General features: G+C 45.5%; 4 protein-coding genes across 4 annotated transcripts; 1 reads left to right on the top strand and 3 right to left on the bottom strand.

Annotated features, from left to right (window-relative positions):
- Positions 1-398: 398 nt before the first annotated feature.
- On the bottom strand, positions 399-1604 carry PGRI_039410 (uncharacterized protein; the record flags this gene model as incomplete). The annotated part of the gene is made up of 2 exons (XM_040791654.1): positions 399-760; positions 827-1604. The coding sequence occupies 2 exons, from the start codon at positions 1602-1604 to the stop codon at positions 399-401; spliced, it is 1140 nt and encodes a 379-aa protein (XP_040645226.1).
- Positions 1605-7424: 5820 nt separating this feature from the next.
- On the bottom strand, positions 7425-8072 carry PGRI_039400 (uncharacterized protein; the record flags this gene model as incomplete). The annotated part of the gene is made up of 1 exon (XM_040791653.1): positions 7425-8072. One exon carries the CDS (start codon positions 8070-8072, stop codon positions 7425-7427), a length of 648 nt encoding a protein of 215 aa, XP_040645225.1.
- Positions 8073-13200: 5128 nt separating this feature from the next.
- PGRI_039390 (fungal specific transcription factor domain-containing protein) lies at positions 13201-15004 on the bottom strand (the record flags this gene model as incomplete). The annotated part of the gene is made up of 2 exons (XM_040791652.1): positions 13201-14921; positions 14977-15004. 2 exons carry the CDS (start codon positions 15002-15004, stop codon positions 13201-13203), a joined length of 1749 nt encoding a protein of 582 aa, XP_040645224.1.
- Positions 15005-18613: 3609 nt separating this feature from the next.
- On the top strand, positions 18614-21084 carry PGRI_039380 (SAM and PH domain-containing protein; the record flags this gene model as incomplete). The annotated part of the gene is made up of 3 exons (XM_040791651.1): positions 18614-18616; positions 18668-18817; positions 18877-21084. 3 exons carry the CDS (start codon positions 18614-18616, stop codon positions 21082-21084), a joined length of 2361 nt encoding a protein of 786 aa, XP_040645223.1.
- Positions 21085-21822: the final 738 nt, after the last annotated feature.

The following is a 21822-nucleotide window of genomic DNA, read 5'->3' as shown; positions in this document are numbered from 1 at the left end:
GATGTGGATATTTGGTGGTGGGGTGGTATGCCTAATTACTTGTTTTGCTTGGTAGCTATTATATTCTTTCTAGTCGCCTAGGCAGACGGGGTTTTGCTGTCGCAAAGAAAATCATTGAAGACGCCTTTTTTTTCTTAATCGCCGAGGGGTTGATAGAATTCGACTCTGGTCTATGTACATATATGATCCATAGATATGGTATGGCGCGTCCATACAGCAACAATGTAAGAGATGAAAATGCAATATGACATGATACGAGTATGGACAGAACGGGAAAGATAGATAAATGATCATAGATGCATGGAATGTGGACATATGGTATGGCACCGCAGAAGGGGAATCATTGCGCAAGTCGTGAAAGATGGTATGGTATCATATCATGCGTGAGAAATTCAAATTCAACGGAATGAGAATGGGCTGCGAGGGAGATCGGGCGAGCGCGGGCTCAGTGCCTTGGCAAACAATTCCTCGCCGGAATCGTTGCTTTGAGTGCGCAAGACGGTGCCCATGGCTGCGAATCCGGTGGGGCCACAACTCTGTTGCGCTTCCTGCACAGCCGAGGGTGGGAAGAATGCAACCGGCTTCAGGGTTTCCAGAACGGAGCCGTTGGTGTGAGAGTTAGGGGTTGGGGTTGAATTGGTATCTGGTGTCGGCATGGAGTGGACGTTCCTATGGGCAACATTACGGAATGAGTTGAACGAAGACACGGCGACATCAGGAGATTGAGGTGAAAGAAGATGCGCGGTATTGGGAGCCGAGTCTGATTTTGGTTAGCTAGGCTGATAACAAGAAAAAAAAAGTAACGCTTGGAACCAAGGATGTATACCATTATTCATAGCCAGGTCCTTCTCGCTTGTCTGTAGCTTAAGTCCTTTGAGCTTGTCACCCAGTTTCCTACTGTTGACAGGGGACACCGGTGTGACCGGATACAAGGAGGATGAGTTCGCGGAGTCATGACTGCTAGCAACCGAGTCGACAGCGCCTGTGCCGACTCCAAAGTTTTCCTCAATCCACTCCTTTTCTTGGATAGCCATGTGAACTGCGATACCTTCAATGTTGTTTCGGGATTCAGCGGTAATCTCCTGTTCGAGAACACGAAGTCGTTTCTTTGCCCAGATAGTATGCAACACACCCTTCTTGCCGGCCGCCCGGCCGGTAGCACCGAGCTCAGGGGGAAATATTGCAGGAAGAGGGTTCAGTTGGAAGCTATCACGACTTTGCGGGGGCCTCTTCTCGCGGAGAGCAGCTATTTCGTCCGGGGTGCCCTGGAGTTCGTATGATAGTGTCACAACAGGTGGGATGGTGACATGAGGCGGCAATAAGAGATAGAAGCGATGCAGGCTATCAGACGGCCGTTCGTCGGCGGGTAAAACGGTAGTCTTACCAGCCCACGAGACATTCCAGAAACCCTCAGATGAGGATCGGGTAAGATCGTCGTCCTCCCACTCGATCATCAGGATTTTAGTGCCATCGTTCGCCTTACCGGCCTCAAACTCAAATCGGGCCAGTGCAGTTATCGATAGGCTCCCATTGCTGGTGCCGTGTGGCGTCTCAAGCTCAGCGAATTCGCTGTCTGGTGTAAAGGCGGGCGGTGCTTGAGCCATAGCTGTGCAGTCAGGCCGAAGACAAATATGCTACTCGGTCTAGGAGTGACACGGGATAATTGGGTTGTGCTTAGGTATGCCGCTCAACAGATTAAGAAAAGCAGTGTGTATGGGGCTGATTGCTAAGTGAAATGGGAGTAAAGCTGCACTGATGGAGGGGAGGGGAGGCGGGTCGATCACGGGATTCCCAGAGTTGCCCTCTCTCTGGCTTCATGGTGATACACTTTTTCCCGCCCTGATGGGGTATTTTTGACCACAAAAGCGCCACTCTAGCTACTTCTGGTCGAACTATTATCAGTTCTTCATTATTACTCGTCGACATGCGCAGGGGGAGGCCGATCCATCACACCAACAACGTGCATCCTGGACTGCCCCGCCTCTAAATATAGAATCGTTTATGTGATTCTTTCTCTTCCCTAATGAATAACCCAATTCTGATTGACCGCTGGCTCTTTATTCTCTTTGAAGTTTATGATGTTCATGAAACATCCGGGGTTCGGATTTCTAGGAAATTGCTTTGTTGGGGGGATTTGGAGACCCAGTAGAGGCTTGTTCTCAAATCTATTTTTGGACGATGCAGTGTGACAAGGTGTGATATCGTGCATAAGTAAATGTCACTTGCTGTTCTGGACTCCGATACGTTAATTGCATCATGGAGCAACCAAACGATGAGCTCAGATATAGAATTGGAGAGCTAGAGGTCGAGTAACATGAACGGGCGGGATGGTCCGAAGTAGTGTGAACAGCAGTTGGTGTTATGAGTGTGATTAGTAAAGGATTGCCTCTCTGAAATATATCGGAAATTTCAATCTGCTCGTGCTCGGTGTTAGGCAACAGCAGGGTTCAACCTAGGATTAATTAATGCAGACATCAAAGCACAGTGAGGCCTTGCATGGATGCTTCCAAAGTTGGCTGAGTATAGATTAGTCAAACCTCTTTCTTTATCTCCAGGGATATAGATAGCTCTGAGGCAGTGGGTAGACCACCATCCACATTCATTCTATACTCTTCCCTTGTAACATGCCTCTGCTGTCATCATTGATGACCACGGTTGAAATGGTTCGATGAGATACAAAGTATGCCAACATTTCATGAAGACATACATTGCTTGTAGATCATGATAGCAAAGTTTCAAAACCTAGACAAGGACTATATGAAGGCTAGCCTTCAACATGAATCGTCCTTCTTGAGAAGAGGGGGGGGGACACATGCTTCGCGACTAAAGCATGTCCAAGAATAGTCACAGATTGTTGAAAGAAAAGCGAGAACCATCACAGCAAGAATAGTTCCCATTAAAGGTCGAGAGCGGTAGAGTCACTGGGCTTTGGACAGCAGCGTGCCTCGAATGGCAATGATCTATAACCGGTGAAAGAGTGATGTCCGAACAGGCGTACAGAGGTGGGTCGAAGCAAGCCTTGCGCACAGATGGTGTGTCTTAATTTAGAATTAATCGAGGTATTAGATATCTTGGCTTCATGAAATGAAGTGAAGAATGAAGTAAATGATGGACTTGTATGATACTGTACGATACTGAAGATGCTGTTTTGAAAAACAATAGGGATTTCAAACCAAAAACATATCAGATATGAATCATATTTGTTGCTAATCATAGTATCAATGGTTGGAATAGATTGGGCGCCAGTGAGATGCGTCAAAGTGTGTGTTCTAGGACCGTTGGTGCAGCGGGGTTTGTGAGCGCAACGGGAATTGTAGCGTAGGATCAACACGGGACGGGCTGCCCTTGCAGGACACGACGATCTATGATCTAAAATTAACGAGAAGTTATTCTAAGAATAGAGATATTAGAGATTAGAAGGAGATGAGCGTGATTAAGATGCGACAAACGTGTGATAAGTGGGAGGGGGTATTGTTGAGTGGTTGCTGGTCTTGTTGTATCCAAAAAAAGCGACAGATCTGAACCAATCAATTTGATATTTAGTAAATGCATATGCAGAGCTACGGAATACGAAGTCTTACTTACTTTATTGGATCCACTACGGTTGTGTGTAGGCTGACTCGTAGTGGTTTTGCACATGCATTAATTGTTAAATATAGGAACCTCCTCTTTTCCTTCTGTGCGCCACGGGGCCTGAGATGAACGTCCATCCAATTAAACACAGGAATCCATAAATAGAGAAGGTATCACCTTCGCTTCTGTTTTTATAATCTATTGATAGATTTTAATCTGTATACTATTTCTAGACTGACGAATCAGTTCACTTCTTTTAGTCTGTGCTATTCATATGATTATTGCCGCCGATCGCATGGGTGCTTTTTCCTTCTTTTTGTTTCTGATTTCTATTTTTATTCCAAGGTTGGTTCAGTGAACAGTGCCATGACATGATCTTGTTGCTTTGCCCAGCCCTACGAGTGTGTCCTCTGGCATAGATCGCATGAACCCTTTGAGTGCCTATAGTCGTTTTGGGCTATCTACTAGAAGATTTGGTTTTTGAAGATGAACACTTTGGATGGCTGGAGCTATTAAGGTTATTATTCAACTATCACTGTGACATAGTGATCAAAGATAGAGGCTTCTCGACTTATTCCTTAGACAGATGAGGTTGAGACTGAGTAGATTCCAAAAATAACATTCACCTCCACCGGGGTTTGCTGCAGAAAGATCCTGGATGGTGCATGTGAATCCACTTCAATGACGAAACTCTTTGCATCCCATTGAAGATCATACCAGCCATTATTCCCTAAGAAGTATGCAAAGTGATAGGACTTGATCAGCGCTTAGAATATGAAAGTGGCCCATGGTCAACCTCTGTACGGAGTAAGTGAGACCAAGAATGAATGGCCCACGGCAGTATTGACTCCATCAAAACTAAACAAGAGTGACAATGTGGGTTCCTTGCATGCAGACTGTGCCAGTGCTACTAAATTTGGATTCTTCACGATGGGGAAGCTGATTCTAGCTGCAACCCTGTAAGACCTAGCACTGATAGTGATCGTGACTCGGGCCCTTTTTTGTGCTCGAATTGCATACTAAGAATCAAGTAGTATCACGGTCCATTCTCACATTGCGGACCAACGGCTGTAGGGTTAGAAATTTCCATTTGAGCTGGACAATTAAGACGTCACAGTGATAGGATCCGGATTCGCCGAATGCTAATGTAAAAGATCCTGCAGAGTAATGCGAGGTGATTCAGCGATCATGAGTATTCGACAGTAATTGGGTGGAAACGTTTCAAGTGTAAAAATAGCATGCAGCCCCCGGGAGATGAAGGATGGTGGAAATGTGGAAATGTACGGAGGAGATATCAATGGCTGCTCTGAGTGGTCAAAAACTGTCCTCTGTGTCCCAACAAGTGCCCTGACAAACTTTCCCCGCGTGATGAGCCCACAGAAGTCATCCAATCAGAACACAAATTCTCAGCTTCGGCACACGCTAATCAATTTTGGGATAGTGCCGGCGCTTAAAAGAGCGGCCCGTGGACAGACCCCCATGACTCCCGGGGCCTCTTCATGATGATTGGCCATACTTTTAACGGTGGGTCTAATATTGTTTTAGGCCTCCTTTCCAGAATGACCTGTTTAAACTTCACATTCACAATGTGATAATAACGAAATAATTGCCTGATATTCAGAAGGCCCACCTCAGTACCTCTAAATTGTGATGCCTGGAACTAATATATTGAATGACTAGTAATACAAGCATGCTCGAGGACTGTACTATGAGAGATGCTGTGAAATATAACACACCTAACTACATAGACAACTAGCCTTGTGAATCTTGACAACTAGCACATGACAGACGTGCTTCTTCTACGGAGTACTCCGTATCCAGCCCTGAATCTCGGCAACCCGACCCCTTTAAGGTATTGTACCCAAGATGACAAGGTACAACATACGGAGTACCGAGGTGATCAAAGCTAGGCTTACATGAAGATCCCATACTCACTCCTCATTGATCCAAGTTTCAGCATGTAATCACAAAAAAAAGCTAAAATGGTTTACTGGAAATTATAATTACGCTACTGTACATTTGACTTCCCAACCATCTCTTCTGTATTTCGAGGAAATCTACTCCGTAGGCTTTTCCCTCCATGAAAAAAACAAGAAATGAATGGCTTCCATTGGCTTGATTTGATAAATATTCTCAATTCCGAATAATACACATAATTCAGTCTCATGCCTGTTGCATTCTCCGATATTTCTTTTTATCAAGATCTGGATACCGCGTAATACTAGTACCACCCCTGTATTCAAATACATCATGAAAACACACCGAAAGTAGCCGGCCTCATACTACCCACTCGTAAAATTAAGATGCGATACGTAAGAAGGTGCGGTGGCTAGGACCAATAAGGCCAATTGAGATATCCTTAATTCGAAGATTCCAAGGATCTCCCTGGTGCCACGGCTTCGACCAAATCCTTCGAGTAAGTATTCCGTACTGCGTATAGACGTACACATGGCCCCTAAAGCGCAACAAGCGGCTCAACATGGGGGCTGTGTCTTGAAGCAGGGATCAGAAAGCTGTGGCGTATTTTAGAAAAGCTAGGATTCGTCGCCACAATTAGCTGTTCCGTACCACTAGCTTCGCTTCATAGTAAAAGATCAAAGAGCCTCGCGCGCATTGACTCAGCCTTCTACGCATTCTATGCGACTATGTTTGGATTGGGCATCTCTACCGCTCATCTGGTACCCATAAAATCCTACGATACTAGAGCACGGACTCTTGGAAGCTGATAGGACAAGACTATATGGATACAGCATCTCATTTTCTGGTTCGGATGCCATTGATAGTTTACCTAGACTGTAGCCACGAAGGACTCAGGACTACTCCGTAGGTTTCCCGGATCTCCGATTCTGGCGCGTAGATACCCCCAAAAATTGATCCGTAGATGCCTTTTAAATCTTGTTTTGATAAGTTTGCGATGCTGAGGGGCTTTTAGATGTATAGTCCGACCCCTGTTTTCAGCCTCTCGGAAGCCATCATTGCATGTGCATTAGTTTGGATCTTACTGTTGGTTTTCGGTGCTTTATGGGGGCGTTTCCAACACCATCGAATGCGGCTGACACGTGGAAGTAGCTAGTCCCCGGTCGGGGCTAGGCCCATAACATTCGACATGTCGTAAAGAGACAAAAATACTATATTCGGCCCCAGATGCCAAGACATAGCTTCAAAGGATTCAAGTAATACGACTCTGTCAAAGAGCCAATTGGCTCTCGATTTTCTATACTGTCATTTAGATGCTGCTGTCTACCATTGGGGTCCACTTCTTGTGGTCATGGCGCCTTAGCTCATAGGCATGAGATTTGAGTCGCGTGTAGCTCGTGAAAAGGAAAACAAATGAAAAATGTAAGGGATTCATTGGTATATTTAGAAATCAAGATTCAGAAGTTAAATAGTGATTTTATGTGAGTAGGCTAGAGCTCTGGAAACAAAGCGAGTAAATGCAGCCCCCACCAAAGATATTGGGAGCCAGCCACGTAGGTATCCCTTTTCTCCGCCACTAACGTATTCAATAATAAGCACTGGGTATGGAAAACCCACGTCAGAAACTCCGTTCTCATTCCACCCAAGCCTCTTCGCCATGCAGGACACCCCTGTTAAGTGGGAAACACAATAAGACAATACCTGTGAACTCCAAGATCAAACCGGATCGCATAACAATGAAACAGGATGCAACTCGCGACAATTGAGCAGAAGCAAATAATAAAAATAATAAAAACAAAACAAAGCTGAACTGAACCGAATGGCTGAACGCATGACAAACAAAATAAAAGCAAAACTGGCCCAGTACTTGGCCTAGACCAAAATTCTTCTCGGGTACATATGGTCATGTGTTCCTTCGGCAAAAGGCCCGAGTATCAATCATCTTGGCTTTCACTTGTCTTGCGGCGCTTTCCTCTTGGGGGAGGATCCAAATGTGTCCGCTTATATGTAACAGTCCTAGTCACAACTTGTCGCACGCTAACAGATTTCCCGCCCGCGCTCTCTGGTGTCTCGATGTACCGAATCTTCCAATCGGAGGGGGAAAACGGAGACCGAATTGTTCGTGCGCTTCCCGGTGATTCCGTCACCGGTGAATACATGCATGAGTGTGGAATTCGTAAACGTCGTAGAGTTGTGGGGAGCCTGGCGGATCGTGGGCTCGGCGCGGGGGAGGGTGGGGGGAGGGTGAGACTGGCAATTCTGGGGCTGTCGCGGGCGGAGAGACTCTCGTGGGAAGAGAAAACTGTACTTGTTGCACTTGATGGTACAGATATCGGGGAAGGGCGTCGCTTCTCAAATTTGAATTTGGGAAACTCAACACCGGCGCTCACAGGACTAGTAAAGACCGGGGTGAGAGCTTTGAGAAACTCGGTATAAGCCTGAGGTGGAGTGATTGGCGTCGAGCTACCCTCTTCACGCTTGATATAATCAGACCCAGCAGTAAGAGGGCTCTCATGAAGCTCAGACGGGAATGTCATTGTTTTGGGTGTCTTGAGAGGAGGCAAGACAGGCTTAGCTGGCATGATGTCGAGTCGCAGGGAATGGAACCAGCTGCAGATATAACAAAGATATAATGCAAGCGTAATTGATAATAGAAACCTTCAAAGAAGGTAAAGGGGATGATCAACCGGCAAGGTAAGATGTAAAAAAAGAAATGCAAGTCAATGCGCAGGCAGTGAGGCAGTGTCGAGGGCAGAGTGGAAAGCGCAAGAATTGTTTTTGAAGGGCGGGGCGAGACTATAAAAAGTTTGAGGAACCAGCAAGGTAAGGTTCAGACTGGCCACACGAAAAGGGAACAGTCTTGTGGATAAGGAGAGAAATCGCAACTTGGACCCCAAGATGTATGATGGCGGAGCAAGGCAACACAAAGGCTCAGTAACGTATGGAACAACGGTAAATTACAGTATAGAACAGACAAGACGGTAATGATACCGAACAAGTTTTTTGTTTGTATGTTCAGCCGTATTTTCGATGACTGCACTGCACTATTCTGTAGATGGTTAGTTCCCGCTTTATCCCCCTCCTTTGAAGTTGCTCACCGTAATTTGGTCTGAAAATAATAAAAAGGGAGGTTTGATCGACACTTGATGGTAAATCAGGTGGGCACCTTGTTTTTGTGTCGTGTGGGGTTTTCTTTCTCGGGGTTGGACAATGAACGTCTTGCCTGTCTTGGAGTTGTTTCTTCCAGAAAAGTAATAGTGCACAGAAAGCAAGAGATATAGAATCAGACCAGCTGATAATTGAAAGCGTTGTATGATAGAAATATAAGATATCAACGCAACAGGTGGGATTTCGATGTTCTATAAATCCTTCACCACACCCCTCCATAACCGCGTGGCTACAGCCAGGGGTCGATCGGCGATTAAACGATATTGCAAGGGCGCCATCTAAAGCAAATCTTGTTGTCCTATTTCCCACAGAGAGCCTGAAACAGCAGCCACCCTCTTGAATGTTTCATCTTTACACCCCGTCGAAGCCAGCGCGGCTTACTCGACCACTGTGGTTCGCTCCCGAGGTATGATTAAAGCGCGCGGTTCCTCAGGTAAGAGACCGGCGCCTGGATATACGCCACGGTCCATTCGAAGTTCGTGAAACAATTGGCTGTCACGCATCATTTGAATAAATATTGTCCTATTCAAACTCTTGCTATTGTGAAACTACTTACGGTTACTACAATATAACTGACTCAAAATAACCCGCAACGTGGAGGCTCGGTGCTTGAGTCCTAGAGCAAAGGGGATTTCAACACATACTATGGCTCATGACCTACGGGTTCTTAATTTCATGGATGTGGTAAAAATCAACTCCACGCTGCTAGCCTCTTGAATAACACTACAATACATTGACAGTAAGTTTGATGCTAATTTGGGATAACATTAAGCGGATGAATGCCATTGTTTCTGAGGAAACGCACTGCAGCCCCTGCATAAGCTTGGCTCGAAATAGTGCCTGCATTTTGCCGTAACCATGGAGAATCGAGGCGACAAGGCATGGGGCCCAATGCTTTGGCTTTCGACAACAGTTTTAGACCCGGCAAAAGAGATACCGAATCTTAGTGCACCCGCTTTAGCTGTTTTTTAAACCCACCTGGCGGCAGTCAGGGTCTCCTCTGCAGGGTTGTTTCTTCAGGCGCTTTGCCCTGATTGTTCTGCCTGTTAGGACCCATTTCTATTTCGAGAATTGGATTACCTTGGCTATGTCACATTGCTCACTCCTCCACCTCAGACAAGCAACTCCAAGCTTTGTCTATAGGCTACTAGTATACGTAATCTAAGTTTGAGCGAGCTTAGTGAAAAAATCTTTCAAAGTTGACGCTTTTGTTCCACAAAAGGACGGCAAGCGCTAAATACTGTCAGTATACTTCGTAGTAAAGGCGCCGATGTCTTCTGCATTCCGTCAAATTGAGCCATCAGGTCCCATCTGGCGATGAACAAGCATATTTGGATATGCTTGCATCCTCCAAGGCGTATCGCTCTAGGAATCAAACTTCGCTGTGCAACCGTAACCTTCTGATGAGCAATACTTTTTTTTGACAACTAACTGGAAGGTGTTGGGTGCTCTACCAAGTTTCCATAGTTCAGCCTAGATACTTTGCGGATGGTTTTCACATTCCCCGGGCTTTCCTTATTTGCGTGTACTTGGCTGGTTAATACCTGCGGCACCATGACAAACGGATATTGGGATACTTCTATCGCTATATTCGATTATGGCTCTCATATGGAAGAATATATGTAGTCATGGACATGCCAATTGCGTATATCTTGGGGTTGACGGCGAGACATTCTTGGATTTGAATATGCCGTCTAATCGACTAAGTTCATTGACCGTGGAATGTGTGTACAAGGCCTCTGGATGGAAGTCACGTTTAATCTGGCTGTTTGTGGAGTTCAAACAACCAGGACTCATACATACCATTTCCTAGCAATGAGCATGTGTAGTCTTAAGTACTTCCAAGGGGGCTGCTCATGCCGAAGGTCCTTTCACTTGCTTTACCTGTGGTAGTATAGTCTACTTAGGATATCAATTTTGCTTGGACGTTACAAGCTTAAGCAATAGATTGAGATATAAACATTGTGTCAGATACCTGCGAAAGAGATAGCGCAACCCATAATACATAAAATGTGTGTCTGAGGAGAAGCTAGAAGCACTAAGATACAGGACAAAAAGATCTAATAATAAGGTAACGTGACAGGTTGCTGAGAAGAACGAACAGTATACTGCAAAAGGCTAGAAGTAGAGGGCTGAATATATAATGTGAGCATATCCACATTCCGAACACACACGATATCATCAGTGGGTAGTAATATGACTGATATTCCGTGTGTAGCTTAAATAGACAATAACAACTCACCATGTGCCTTCGATATTGCAAAATATAGAACGTTGTATAGAGAGACGGTTCGACAATTGAGCTTCGACACGACTCCCCTTGGGATCATGTTGCTGGTCGAGCCACCATAAATAAGAACCCAGGATATTTTGCTCTGAGTGGTAACATTATCTTTGGACATCGCAAATACATTAGCCTCAGTAAAAAATAGGATAGTGCTTCCGTCCTGGGGGCATATCATGTCATCGTGGAGACCTCAATAATCCGGGTTAGCCTTATGCGAATGATCTACACAAGCTTAGCTAGATTAGAGGAGATGGTAGACTGGGCCATGTTAGCCTTGGGCCTCTTGGCGGCTTTGGGTCCTTTCTCCACCGGGATCAGTTTTAACAGAGATGCAATCTCAGTTCATGCCTTAGGAGATATATCGATCAACTGGGGTAGAGATATTTCTCCGCCTAGTGAGTTTAAAGTTCCTTAACTAGTATAGAAGGCCCGATTAAGGCCTAAGGTAGCTGTCGCTGGGCATTTAACTTAACTTAGGTTTAGATATCGACGGTCTAACCTGAGATCCGTCGGCCTAGCTGTCATTCTCTCTGGGCCGCTTGCCCCTATTTATGGTATACACTAGTTGTAATGTCTCCGCTATAGGGCGAGTGATATTAGCTAGGTAAATTAAGTTTATTCCTACCGGAAGGTTAACTATGTTGGTGTACTAGTCCTGGCTCTGGACCTTGTACATCAGATTTTGTCCCTCGTAGTTGGACAGTCGATCGTTATACGCGTCTAGTACATTGACCGTCTACGTAGAGTCCTGGGCTATGGTAGCCTGTGAACCTGGCTATCCCCCGAATGTTGATCTACAGACTGTCCCCGTGGTCCAGGTAGAGTGAGCTGTTTTTGTTTTCGCAAGGTCTCGGACAAGGGTGGGTCTCGTTGATTCAACTACTTTTGCCTCGCGCACCGCTGCGTATCCGAAAGCTTAATCTTTTCTTGCTCTTCCAGAGGAAAAGGAGGATTCATACAGGATGTGGCAATATAGCCCGACTGTCCACCTGTGGCCACAGTACCTCGTTTTAAACAAAGGTTCAATGTAATTACTATTGAGCATGCCATGGGGGTGAGAGAGATGAATGAGGAAGAAGATGCTGTATTAAATCTATGGAGAAACTGGATATTTATACCCATGTAAAACAGCAAATAAACTGGCAAATAGCCTAACAAATGGCAGGGATGATATCACAACAATTATTTCAGATTTACTATATCTGAGTAAACAGCTGAGAGGGACCCCGGGAAGAAAAGAGAAGCATATAGGGATAATGGAGCGTTATGTATGTGTTCTATTCAAAGTAATTTTTATTGAGATAGAAGCGGAGGGAAGAACGAGTTCAACAACATTTGGGCCAACTTCTGATAGCTGGTATAATTTATGTATGCTTCCAAGATTACTCCTTTGATAGACTGACGAAAATATATATAATCAACTTTGAAGCACTACCATAGAAGTTCTATCAAGATAGCCCACTTTTGATATAGAACTGCATGTAGCTTGATATTAAGGCAGATGGCTCTTTAGGTGGTATTTATTCTAGATCTACGTTTCCAAATGCCTGGCTCGAGGAAATAAAGAATATATATAGACTGACATAGGCACTTGATCCAAGACGAAGCAAGCTACATGAAACAGTTGTGGATCTATTGATGCCTATGTACCTACTGCCATTGATCTTAGTAGATATGTACTCTACCTAGGTGTGTCTACGATTACGGAAGAAAATCAATTTACAAGATGGAGAAGATGATAAATCTACTTAGGTACTGCCATGAAGCCCCTTGCTTGCTCTATTGGGACAACTTAAAGGACTGATTAATCTAGGCAGGACCCCCAATTTGCTTGAGTGCATCAGATATAGTTACATACATAAACTAGTCCACCAGGGAATGGTAGGTATTTAGTTAGCTCCACAGCTAGGTTCTAGATGGCTTGGGTTAAATTTATATATCAAGCGCAAAAGGATCTCGGAGGAACAAACATAGTTTCGTACGAAAGTGAAAGAACAGAAAAACCATTGGCATTGACAGAGAAAACGACAGTGGTATAATACGGGGACCAGGAGCTTTATGCTCAGAAGAGAATTGTCTCTTCTCCCATCTTCGAAAGCTTCAAACATTTGAAATCAAATTCCCTCAAGCAACCTTCAAGCATCCTTCAAGCATGCACCCAGATAAATAATGAATGAAAAATATCGATCAAAAATAACAACAAAAGCCCCAAAGCCTAGGCGAAAGCCTTAAAAAAAAGGAAATATCAAGCCAGATCAGATTAACAAATATTGCCAGCCATTGCGGTTCATAATATCTCGCCAGTGCACACTTTGCCTTTTGATGTGTTTCATGCGGGGGGCGGGAGCAGGCGCACTAGAAGGGCCGATTCCAGGCGATGGTAGTAACCCCTCTTTCGGAACAGAGTACTGAGATTCATACTGATCGAGGTCATCTAATGTGGGCTCTGGGTCGTCGGAGAGTCTCCAGACCTCCCGAACAAGTCGATACATACGACCAAATGCACCAAAATCACCGATCTCGCCGAGGGCAGCAGCTCGCTCGGCTAGAACGTGGCGGAATGTGCTCACTGGCGTTGAGAAGGAAGCGGCCATAAGAAGTGGCCACACCAGAGATCGATCAAAACCAAAGGGTCCTGCGGGAATGAATTGGAGAGCGTTCGTAATCTCAGATACAAGATTAACAGTGTTTTGTTCGTTCCGATCGAAGCCCGGAACAAGGCTGCATAGATAGATGCGAGCCGCGAGGCGGAAGATTATGCTTATGTTCGTAGTGAGCTGCTCAGATTGAATAGTACCCGTAACAGAGTAAGGCTGTGCGAGCACGGCTCGGGGATACTTTGTGTGTTCAAGCTGTGTGCCGAGAGCAGAAACATGGTGACAGACGGTGAGTTCGTCGATCCGACCTTCGGACTGCAGGGAATCTAAGCAAGCAATCTCTGAGATGAGATACATGACGCGATCATCACATCCCATTAGCTCGCATAGTCCAGATGATGTTCCACTCAGGTGCTTAGAGCGATATGTGTGGGCAAACTGAGGGGACTTGCCCAGCATCGTTGCTCCCAATATATCTATCCAGGATGTAAGAGACATGCTAAATGGCGAAACTGCATGAGGTCTTGGCTGTGGTACTGTCGCTGTTGATAGCTCAAGCTTATTCACTAGACTCGAGACGGCTTGGAAATGATCGCACCAAGGAATATCTGGAAGGCAGTCATCCGGTGCACCAACGGAGGATTGAAAGAAGATCATTGCCAAGGTCGCATCAAGGATTTTCTCATGATCGGTATCGCGATTGAGCGACTGACATAATTGTGAAATTGCTTCGTAACGATGTCTCATAATATCATGGTCGATCTGTTCGCCCTCGAGCCCAATAGTAGTCTTGAGATGAATAGCAGATACGCTAAGACAGCAGTGCAAGTACGACTTGTTCGTCTCAAGCGCACTCAAAATAACCCTTGTTCGTGCGGCACTTTGTTGATGTGCTTCAAGTATAGGGAAGATCATGCGCAAAACGTGTTCAACAAAGTGTTCCAGTAGTGGGCGGTCCTGATCATCCACGGGGATTGTTGTTGTCTGGAAGTATGGCAGAGAAGACCCGTAGCCTTGTGGAAATATTGTTGAATTGAGAGAGTTAGGCTCTTTTTGCCTGAAGCAGTCTTCCTGCAGCCAATCGTCTCCATGGAAAGTAGGAAGGGTGTTGTGGAGTTGGGGCGGTCCCATTGCACTGAATGTCGACACAGACGAGTCATGTCGTAATGGGACATCATTGACAAAGGTCTGTCGCTCAGTTCTGACATCAACTTCATACGGAGCATATTGTGGCGGGCAAGCGCCCGGAGGAAAGGCTGGCGTGTGTATAAGGGGTGTAAATGATCCTCCTGGCTCATTATTTGGGCGGTTGAAATCATATCCTTCAATGAGGGGGGAATCTGGATTGATAAGCCCGGCGCGAATTCGGTCCATATAACCTAGTAGCATAAAACTTTAGAAGATCATCAGACTTTCTCCAGTCTCTTTGCATACCTTGAAGCGATCCACGTCTTTCCATCATTTTTGTGTGCTTGATCCTTATCTTGATTCTTTCCTTTTGGGCCTTCCGTTGCTCTGTGCTTGTCCACCATACGGGCCGCTTGTACTCGCATTTTAGGCATAGATTGGTGCATGCTGAGCAAGATGGATGGCCTTCGTCGCATTTCTTTCGTCGCAGGCGGCACGTGAAACAACCTATAGAACCAGATAGTATTAGCAACAGCGATAAGAAAACCGTGACAACATTTGAAAATATCATAAATTCTCAATTGATTATAGTGAGATGATAACTGACCAGAGCGCGAACGCTTGTGTAGTCTTCCAGAGTCACTATGCGCTGCGGCTGGGGGCATAGGTGCTTCATTCGCCATGGCAGCCGGCGTTGCAGTTGTCATTGGGTTCGCCATGGTGGGTTTTGATTCTCGTGTGTCAAAGTGCGGGGCTGGGCGAGTAATCGATATGTTGAACAGAGGCTGAATCGTAAGGACAATGTCGTAGGGCCACCAGCGAAGCTAGTTGTCTTCGAGTAACTAAAGGGCAAATCAAAAGGAAGAGAAAGAATATTCAAAACCAAAAGAGAATCCACAATGTAATGAGGATGATGTTGATAGAATGGTCTGAGACAGAAGTTATCCCAAAAGCTCTGGAGGAGGACGACTTTAAAGACAATTTTCGATCTGACCTGCAGCTTTAGATGCTTCTATTTTTTGACCTGGTCAGTGGCCATTGGATGATCCACCCCGGGAGATTATGCGAACATCGGGTTGGAATTTGCGGCTGGAACAAATGGCACCAAAGCTGGCCTAAATTTGGGTACATTTTTTGCAGGGATAAGTTAGTTGTTGGTCAGAATATGCATGTGCATTGATCGGCTCCAGGTGTGTGATATCTCGAGCAAGATGGTGCGTCTCAGGTGCTGATAGGTTAATTCATTTTCAATCACATCGTCCGTGCGTATGATAACGTCTTTTCATTTTGGCTCGTGCTACTCTTTCCCGCAATATGTGGAACGGCAGTCACTGTCCTTTTCAACACATACTAATAATCTTTTAGATTCAAGTTCCTTCACTCTCTTGTCGTATGAGTCGCAATATTGAAATTTACAGCCATAGACCGCTTCTTCCCTGGCTGCGGGAGCTTTGGTTTCGGACGAGTTAGTTGGTCACAATTTGGTGATGGCAAGTGCATGAAAGTGGAGTTCAAGGGTGACTCGGCGGCAGCTGGTGCATGCCAAGCTTCCAAAATTTCATTATGATTGGCTCATGGTCCTCAGGGCCTTAGCGTTTCGGGCGGTGGACCAAGCTCATCCTTTGCAGAGAATGGAGAATCCACAGCCAATCGTCCCCCGTCCGTGCAAAGGCGGGGAAACCATGATAGATAGTATATCCCTTAATTAGCAACAATTAACCGCCAATCCAACAGACTAGTTACATATGCAGGTGCTAATAATCATTAATTTGAATAATTTAATCTTTCTAGGGTGCTTGCTAATAATAGATTTGCAACAAATATCTCTCATTCGGATCTAAAGGAATACTAAATCTTTCTATTTTCAGATATCTTATTGGCATTAAGCGCCTCATTCGGAACAAAGGCACCTGCATATTTTGGGGACCTTGGTTAATTCTAGTACAGTTGGAGGTTATTGTTTGTTACCCGTCAACCCGAGAGCAACACACATGGCATTCAGCAGCCTACAAGGATTTTGTTCCTTTCTCCTTATTTTGGAGTCGGATAACGAATCATTTAGCGCTTTTCATCAAATTAATCTACCAGCGAATAGGACACGGGAGGTTCATTCTTGTTGGTTGGGGGTCAGTAGTTACACTTACTTTGAAATGGTTCTCGGCTGGCTCAAACGTCAATATGCCAGGTACCGAGCTAGCCCGATTGCTTGGACCCCCGTGCCTTGAACCATTCAGGAACGAGACTCGAATGAGATGGGCGACGTCATATTGACTGTAAAAATATAAGTGTATCTAGAATGTGCGAGTAGAAATTGTTCTATCACATAAGACTACTCGAATTAGGGGTGTAGAGAAGCATACTGTTGGCCTAACTTTTGGTATATGCGCTGCATTACTCCGTAGTATTTACCTGTGCTAGATCAATACGTTGCATCCGACTTGGAATGGGGGATTGAACTTGAATTAAGACTCTAGATATAAGATGAAAATCCCGAATCATGTCGTGCCGCCCTTGATAACAATCTGGACTTTGTCATACAAATGCTCTGGATGTAACCTCCTCCTTTAGAAAGGCAAAAGCATTCTCCCAAAATCAAGGGAACATAAGAAAAGAAAGCCTAGGCGCATCATCTAAAAAGCAGCACGTGTTTTTATGTATGTTTTCTTTTTTTTCTTTTCATTTTTTTTCTCTCTCTAATTTGAGAACCAATGGGGAGAAAAGGTCCATTGGGAGTGTCGCATGGACAATGTGAAAGATCTCGTAGACTGCATATGTGGTGATCAGTCACCTTGCAAACATGCTCGAGTCAGTGATCATTCCCTGTGGGGTCCATAGGAGGCGTTATTTCAACGAACGGTGTACGGAGTAAGACCAACATAGATGAGGTTTGAACTAACCAGGAATGACCTCGTGCTCGATTCTAAAAAATCCTTTACAATAATTCTTTCCACATTGGGTTATTATACATCTAATTCGAGGAACGTATGACATCGGGACACAATCTATTAACCGATTGACATTGAACTTTCTTATTTTGGATAGTATATTAATAAAATATCAAGTTGAGTTAACTGACAATCCTCATTTGCTGCTATAATTATCGACCTTAAATGTCCTGTATGAGAAAGATTATGGGCACATTTCCCGTGTGTGATCAAACCATCGGATGGCTACCTTAGCGCTAATGTGATAAGCAATTGGAAACCATTGGCCACGATTTATTTCAAATATCCACCCCAGACATGGGAACATGCTTTTAGGACCAGTCGAATGGGTGCTGAGCGGTCATCACTGCAGTAGCGTCGTTCTTTCTAGCCTCTCGCTGGTTTTTCCAACCCCCCTCTTGGATCTCTTGGATGCTTACCCCTCAAGTTAATTTTGGCATTGTGCAATAAGTTTGCAATTTCATCCAATCACAGTACCTCATAAATGGTAAAAGCGCCAAGGTGAGAGAACGGCAGTGACTAGCCAATCATTGGCAGTCAAATCGACTGGGGAAGCTACCCAGGGTCCTGTGCTCCCTGGCCTCTCCGGTTGCTAGTCTCGCCTCATGCAACTGCGTACCCAACCATCACATCCTTTTGACTGGTTGAAAATTTTTTTCTGAAGCTATTTTTGACTGTGGGCTTTTTTTGGCAACTCTGTTCCTTCTGAACTGTCATGGCGGCTATAACCATGTACATATAACCTCCAACCACCCGGCTTCCCAACACATCTCCAAAATCCACATTAATGAACATTATATTTCCAATCATCGCTGAGCGACGATAATAATATTAACTCTTGCCTGATACTTTCGTTGCCTTGGCTTTACCATCCTCCCCTGGCACATACTATTTTACCCTTCATAACCATACGTTACAAATCCTTTGATACGCCTCCCAAACTCCCTCTCAAACAGGGGCTCTCTGACTTTCAGTTGGACTTTATACCACCCTTTAAAATGGTTTGTTATTTTCTCCTTTAACTTTAACTTGTATACTAAGTCATTCATTAGACTTCCCAAGTTCAATATCTTCCTACACTCGAGTATCCCGGAGGAAAAGAGTATGGATACTCGGAGTATGCCGATATTGTAGACACAGATTTTGATTCAGATTCGCAATCAGAATCCGGTGGGGATTCATCACACAGAAGTGTTCGTTCGGTATGTCTTTCTGCGGGTTGAGTTGCTTTATGAGACCACGAGCTAACTAAAAATTGAAGTTCGGAAGTTCAAGTGTTACCACCGCTTCGACGCCAGACGACATAAAGACTCCGTGCTCCACTGGCCTAACTGCCTTTCACTTCCATATCGACGAACATCCTGTTGCTGGCCCAACAGGGCCACACCTGTTCAGCCTCTCAGATGGTACAGAAATCAAGTCAACCGTTGAGGTTGATTTGATTTATGAGGACATACCTACTAGTGCTACCACAACTTTGTATTCTTCTGCATCTAAGCTTGGCCCATACAGGAGAGATACTCCTGTCCCTTCTCGATTTGAAAACATTAAGCCTCAGAGCTACACTCCAGATGTGATACACCAAAATGCCTCAACACAACCCGACGAGGGTAATGTCTCGAGCTGGACCCCACAAGATGTTGTCGAGTGGATGCAAAAGCGAAATGTGGCTGAAGATGTTGTGGAGAAATTTTTCATCAATGATATCTCGGGATCCATTCTCCTGGAACTGCAGCCAGAAGATTTGAAAGAACTCGACATCTCATCTTTTGGGAAGCGACATACATTAATGAGCTCGATCCGCGAGCTACGCGAGAGATTTTCTATCTCATGCAAAGAGCTCCCGCCTGTTCCACCACTGGAGCATATTTCAAGGGAGGCAACCCCACAGTCGGCAATGGCTGATGGCGGTATCACTTGCACTTCCACTCCAGTGGCATATGATGAAGAATCTGCGCGCAAGGATAGAGAGTACTTGTTTCAGCAGCAGCAGCAGCACCGCCGCCGCCGCGGACCACGGGCTGTTGGACCCCAAGACTACGTTTCGATCGTCGGCATCGAGCAGGTCTTGCCCAGACTTCACAGATGTTCTAAGGGAGAGGATTGCCGCAAATGGCTAAAACAGCACGCGAAATTATCTCGCATGGTCAGGGACCTCCCAGTTGAATCGTTGGGGAGTTCAATGGTTATTACAGGCGACCCAGGAAATCCTGCTACTGCACGCAACCTCGCAAAGCCTTCCACAGATGTAACCCCATCGATTGTTGCCTCTTCTGATGCTTTTGGCCCTGCCCAACCTAGCAATCTCCCACTTTCCCAGGATAAGCTTTATGATGTTCAACCTAGAGATGCCCAGGAGAATGTCCGAAACTTCTTGAATTTCCAGCGTCTGAGCCGACTGGGGCCAGTAAACGACCCTTCAACACCCCCGAGGGATACATTCCCTTCCCCTGAATCTCACTCTCCTGGAACCCTGGCTGAGAATCTCCGAAGCCTTCCTAGGCTTCAAATTCCAAGCAGCTATGACACATCAGAAGACTCTGCTATTTCCCCACCCACCCTTTCCGGACAACGAACCATCACTCCTTCAGTTGTCTACAGGGAGCAGCCATTCCAAGACTACTCCCCAGAAGAGTCTGTTACGTCGCAAGACTCATTCTTCTCTCCATCCGACTACTATCGCCATGACCCCCACTATGAGCAGTCCAAACCGGTTTCCGAGATGGATGTCCCTTTGACGGCTATTCAACTTGGTCCAATTGAGAGAAACATCTCGCAATCAGTCCCACCTGATATGCGATTTGGTCACTATCACTGCCCAACCCCCGATCCAGTCTACCGTACAAGATCCACCAAGCTTGACAATCACAGGAAGAAGCCTCTGAGTGAAGCCCAGATGCTACGACCCATTGACACCATCGAAGATCTGGATCGCACTCCTCGTGCTGGTCATTGCCGCCCCAATCCTTTCAGCCCTACCGGCGAGCCCAGTACCGAGATAATCCACGCTGGCTGGATGAAGAAGCGGAAGAACGCCCGCTTCCTGCGCCATGAGTGGCAAGACCACCTATTTGCCCTCCGGGGCACCCAACTCGCCATGTATACGAACGAGGATGACTCGCAGCAGGTTGCCAAGGCCCTCGAGTACATCGACGTTGACGATTATGCCGTGGCCTGCTCTTCCCTTGCTTCCAGCTCAAAGTTGACAGCCGCATTCAAAAAGACTGTTCTAAAGCGCACAGACGACACTCGCGGAGACACTGCCTTTGCCTTCTCGTTGATCCCATCGCCTAGCAGCGCCAACTTTGAACGTAAAACAATGTTCAACAATGGCAGCAAGGCCCATCATTTTGCCGTCAAAACTCGCGATGAGCGAATTGACTGGATGCGCGAGCTGATGCTGGCAAAGGCCCTCCGAAGGGGTACCGAAGGTGGTGCTGCTCTCGATTTGAACGGTGCCCCCTTCTAGGAGCCTGATATTTTGACACTCTTTGCATATTTCCTTATTATGTTTGTTTTATACCCTTTGCAGTCGACTGATTTATGGTCACACAAGCCACGGTTTTACGAATTTCTTTTAACGATTGAAGAAGCATGGTTGGTTGGCGTTTCATTTTAGGCTTTTGAATTTTTTATCATGTCCTGTTCTTTGCCACACATAGATTGGCGTGAATGTTACATTGACTCTGTATGTACGGGGTGACATTTACCAGGCTATTTCCAGCCGAAGAAGAGAGAAAAAAGGAAAAAAAAAAAATACACCTGGAGCTGGCTCCTATGAATTGCATTCTTTGTACATATTTATCAAAATGTTTATTATTACTACTTCACACCAGCAGTCAATGAAGGTATTACTTCCCAAATAGGAATAGCTCGTAGATACAGTGTACTTTGTAGTTGGACTCTGCACGGGGTAAGTCTCACACCTAGGTGTAATCACATGAGGCAGGGAAATTGGCATGTTAGCACAAATGTGATATCTCGTTTCCCTCCAACTCAGGTTTGGACTTTGGGATCTGGCGCCACATTCTGAGGGCAAGTACAATAATACAACAGTAAGTACTCCGTACTCCGCATACTAGATGTGGGTGACCGCAACTTCGGCTTATGTTTCAACTTCTGTCACGCACATCAAGACCCCATATTTTTTGGGAACTCCGAGTGATAAAGGATATGATTGGCTGCCTCCGAATCCACCATTCAACCG

Source organism: Penicillium griseofulvum (genome assembly GCF_001561935.1).
Source record: "Penicillium griseofulvum strain PG3 chromosome Unknown contig_87, whole genome shotgun sequence".
In the NCBI taxonomy this organism is placed as follows: domain Eukaryota; kingdom Fungi; phylum Ascomycota; class Eurotiomycetes; order Eurotiales; family Aspergillaceae; genus Penicillium; species Penicillium griseofulvum.
The sequence above is the reverse complement of the archived record's forward strand: the minus strand, read 5'-3'. Positions and strand labels throughout refer to the sequence as shown.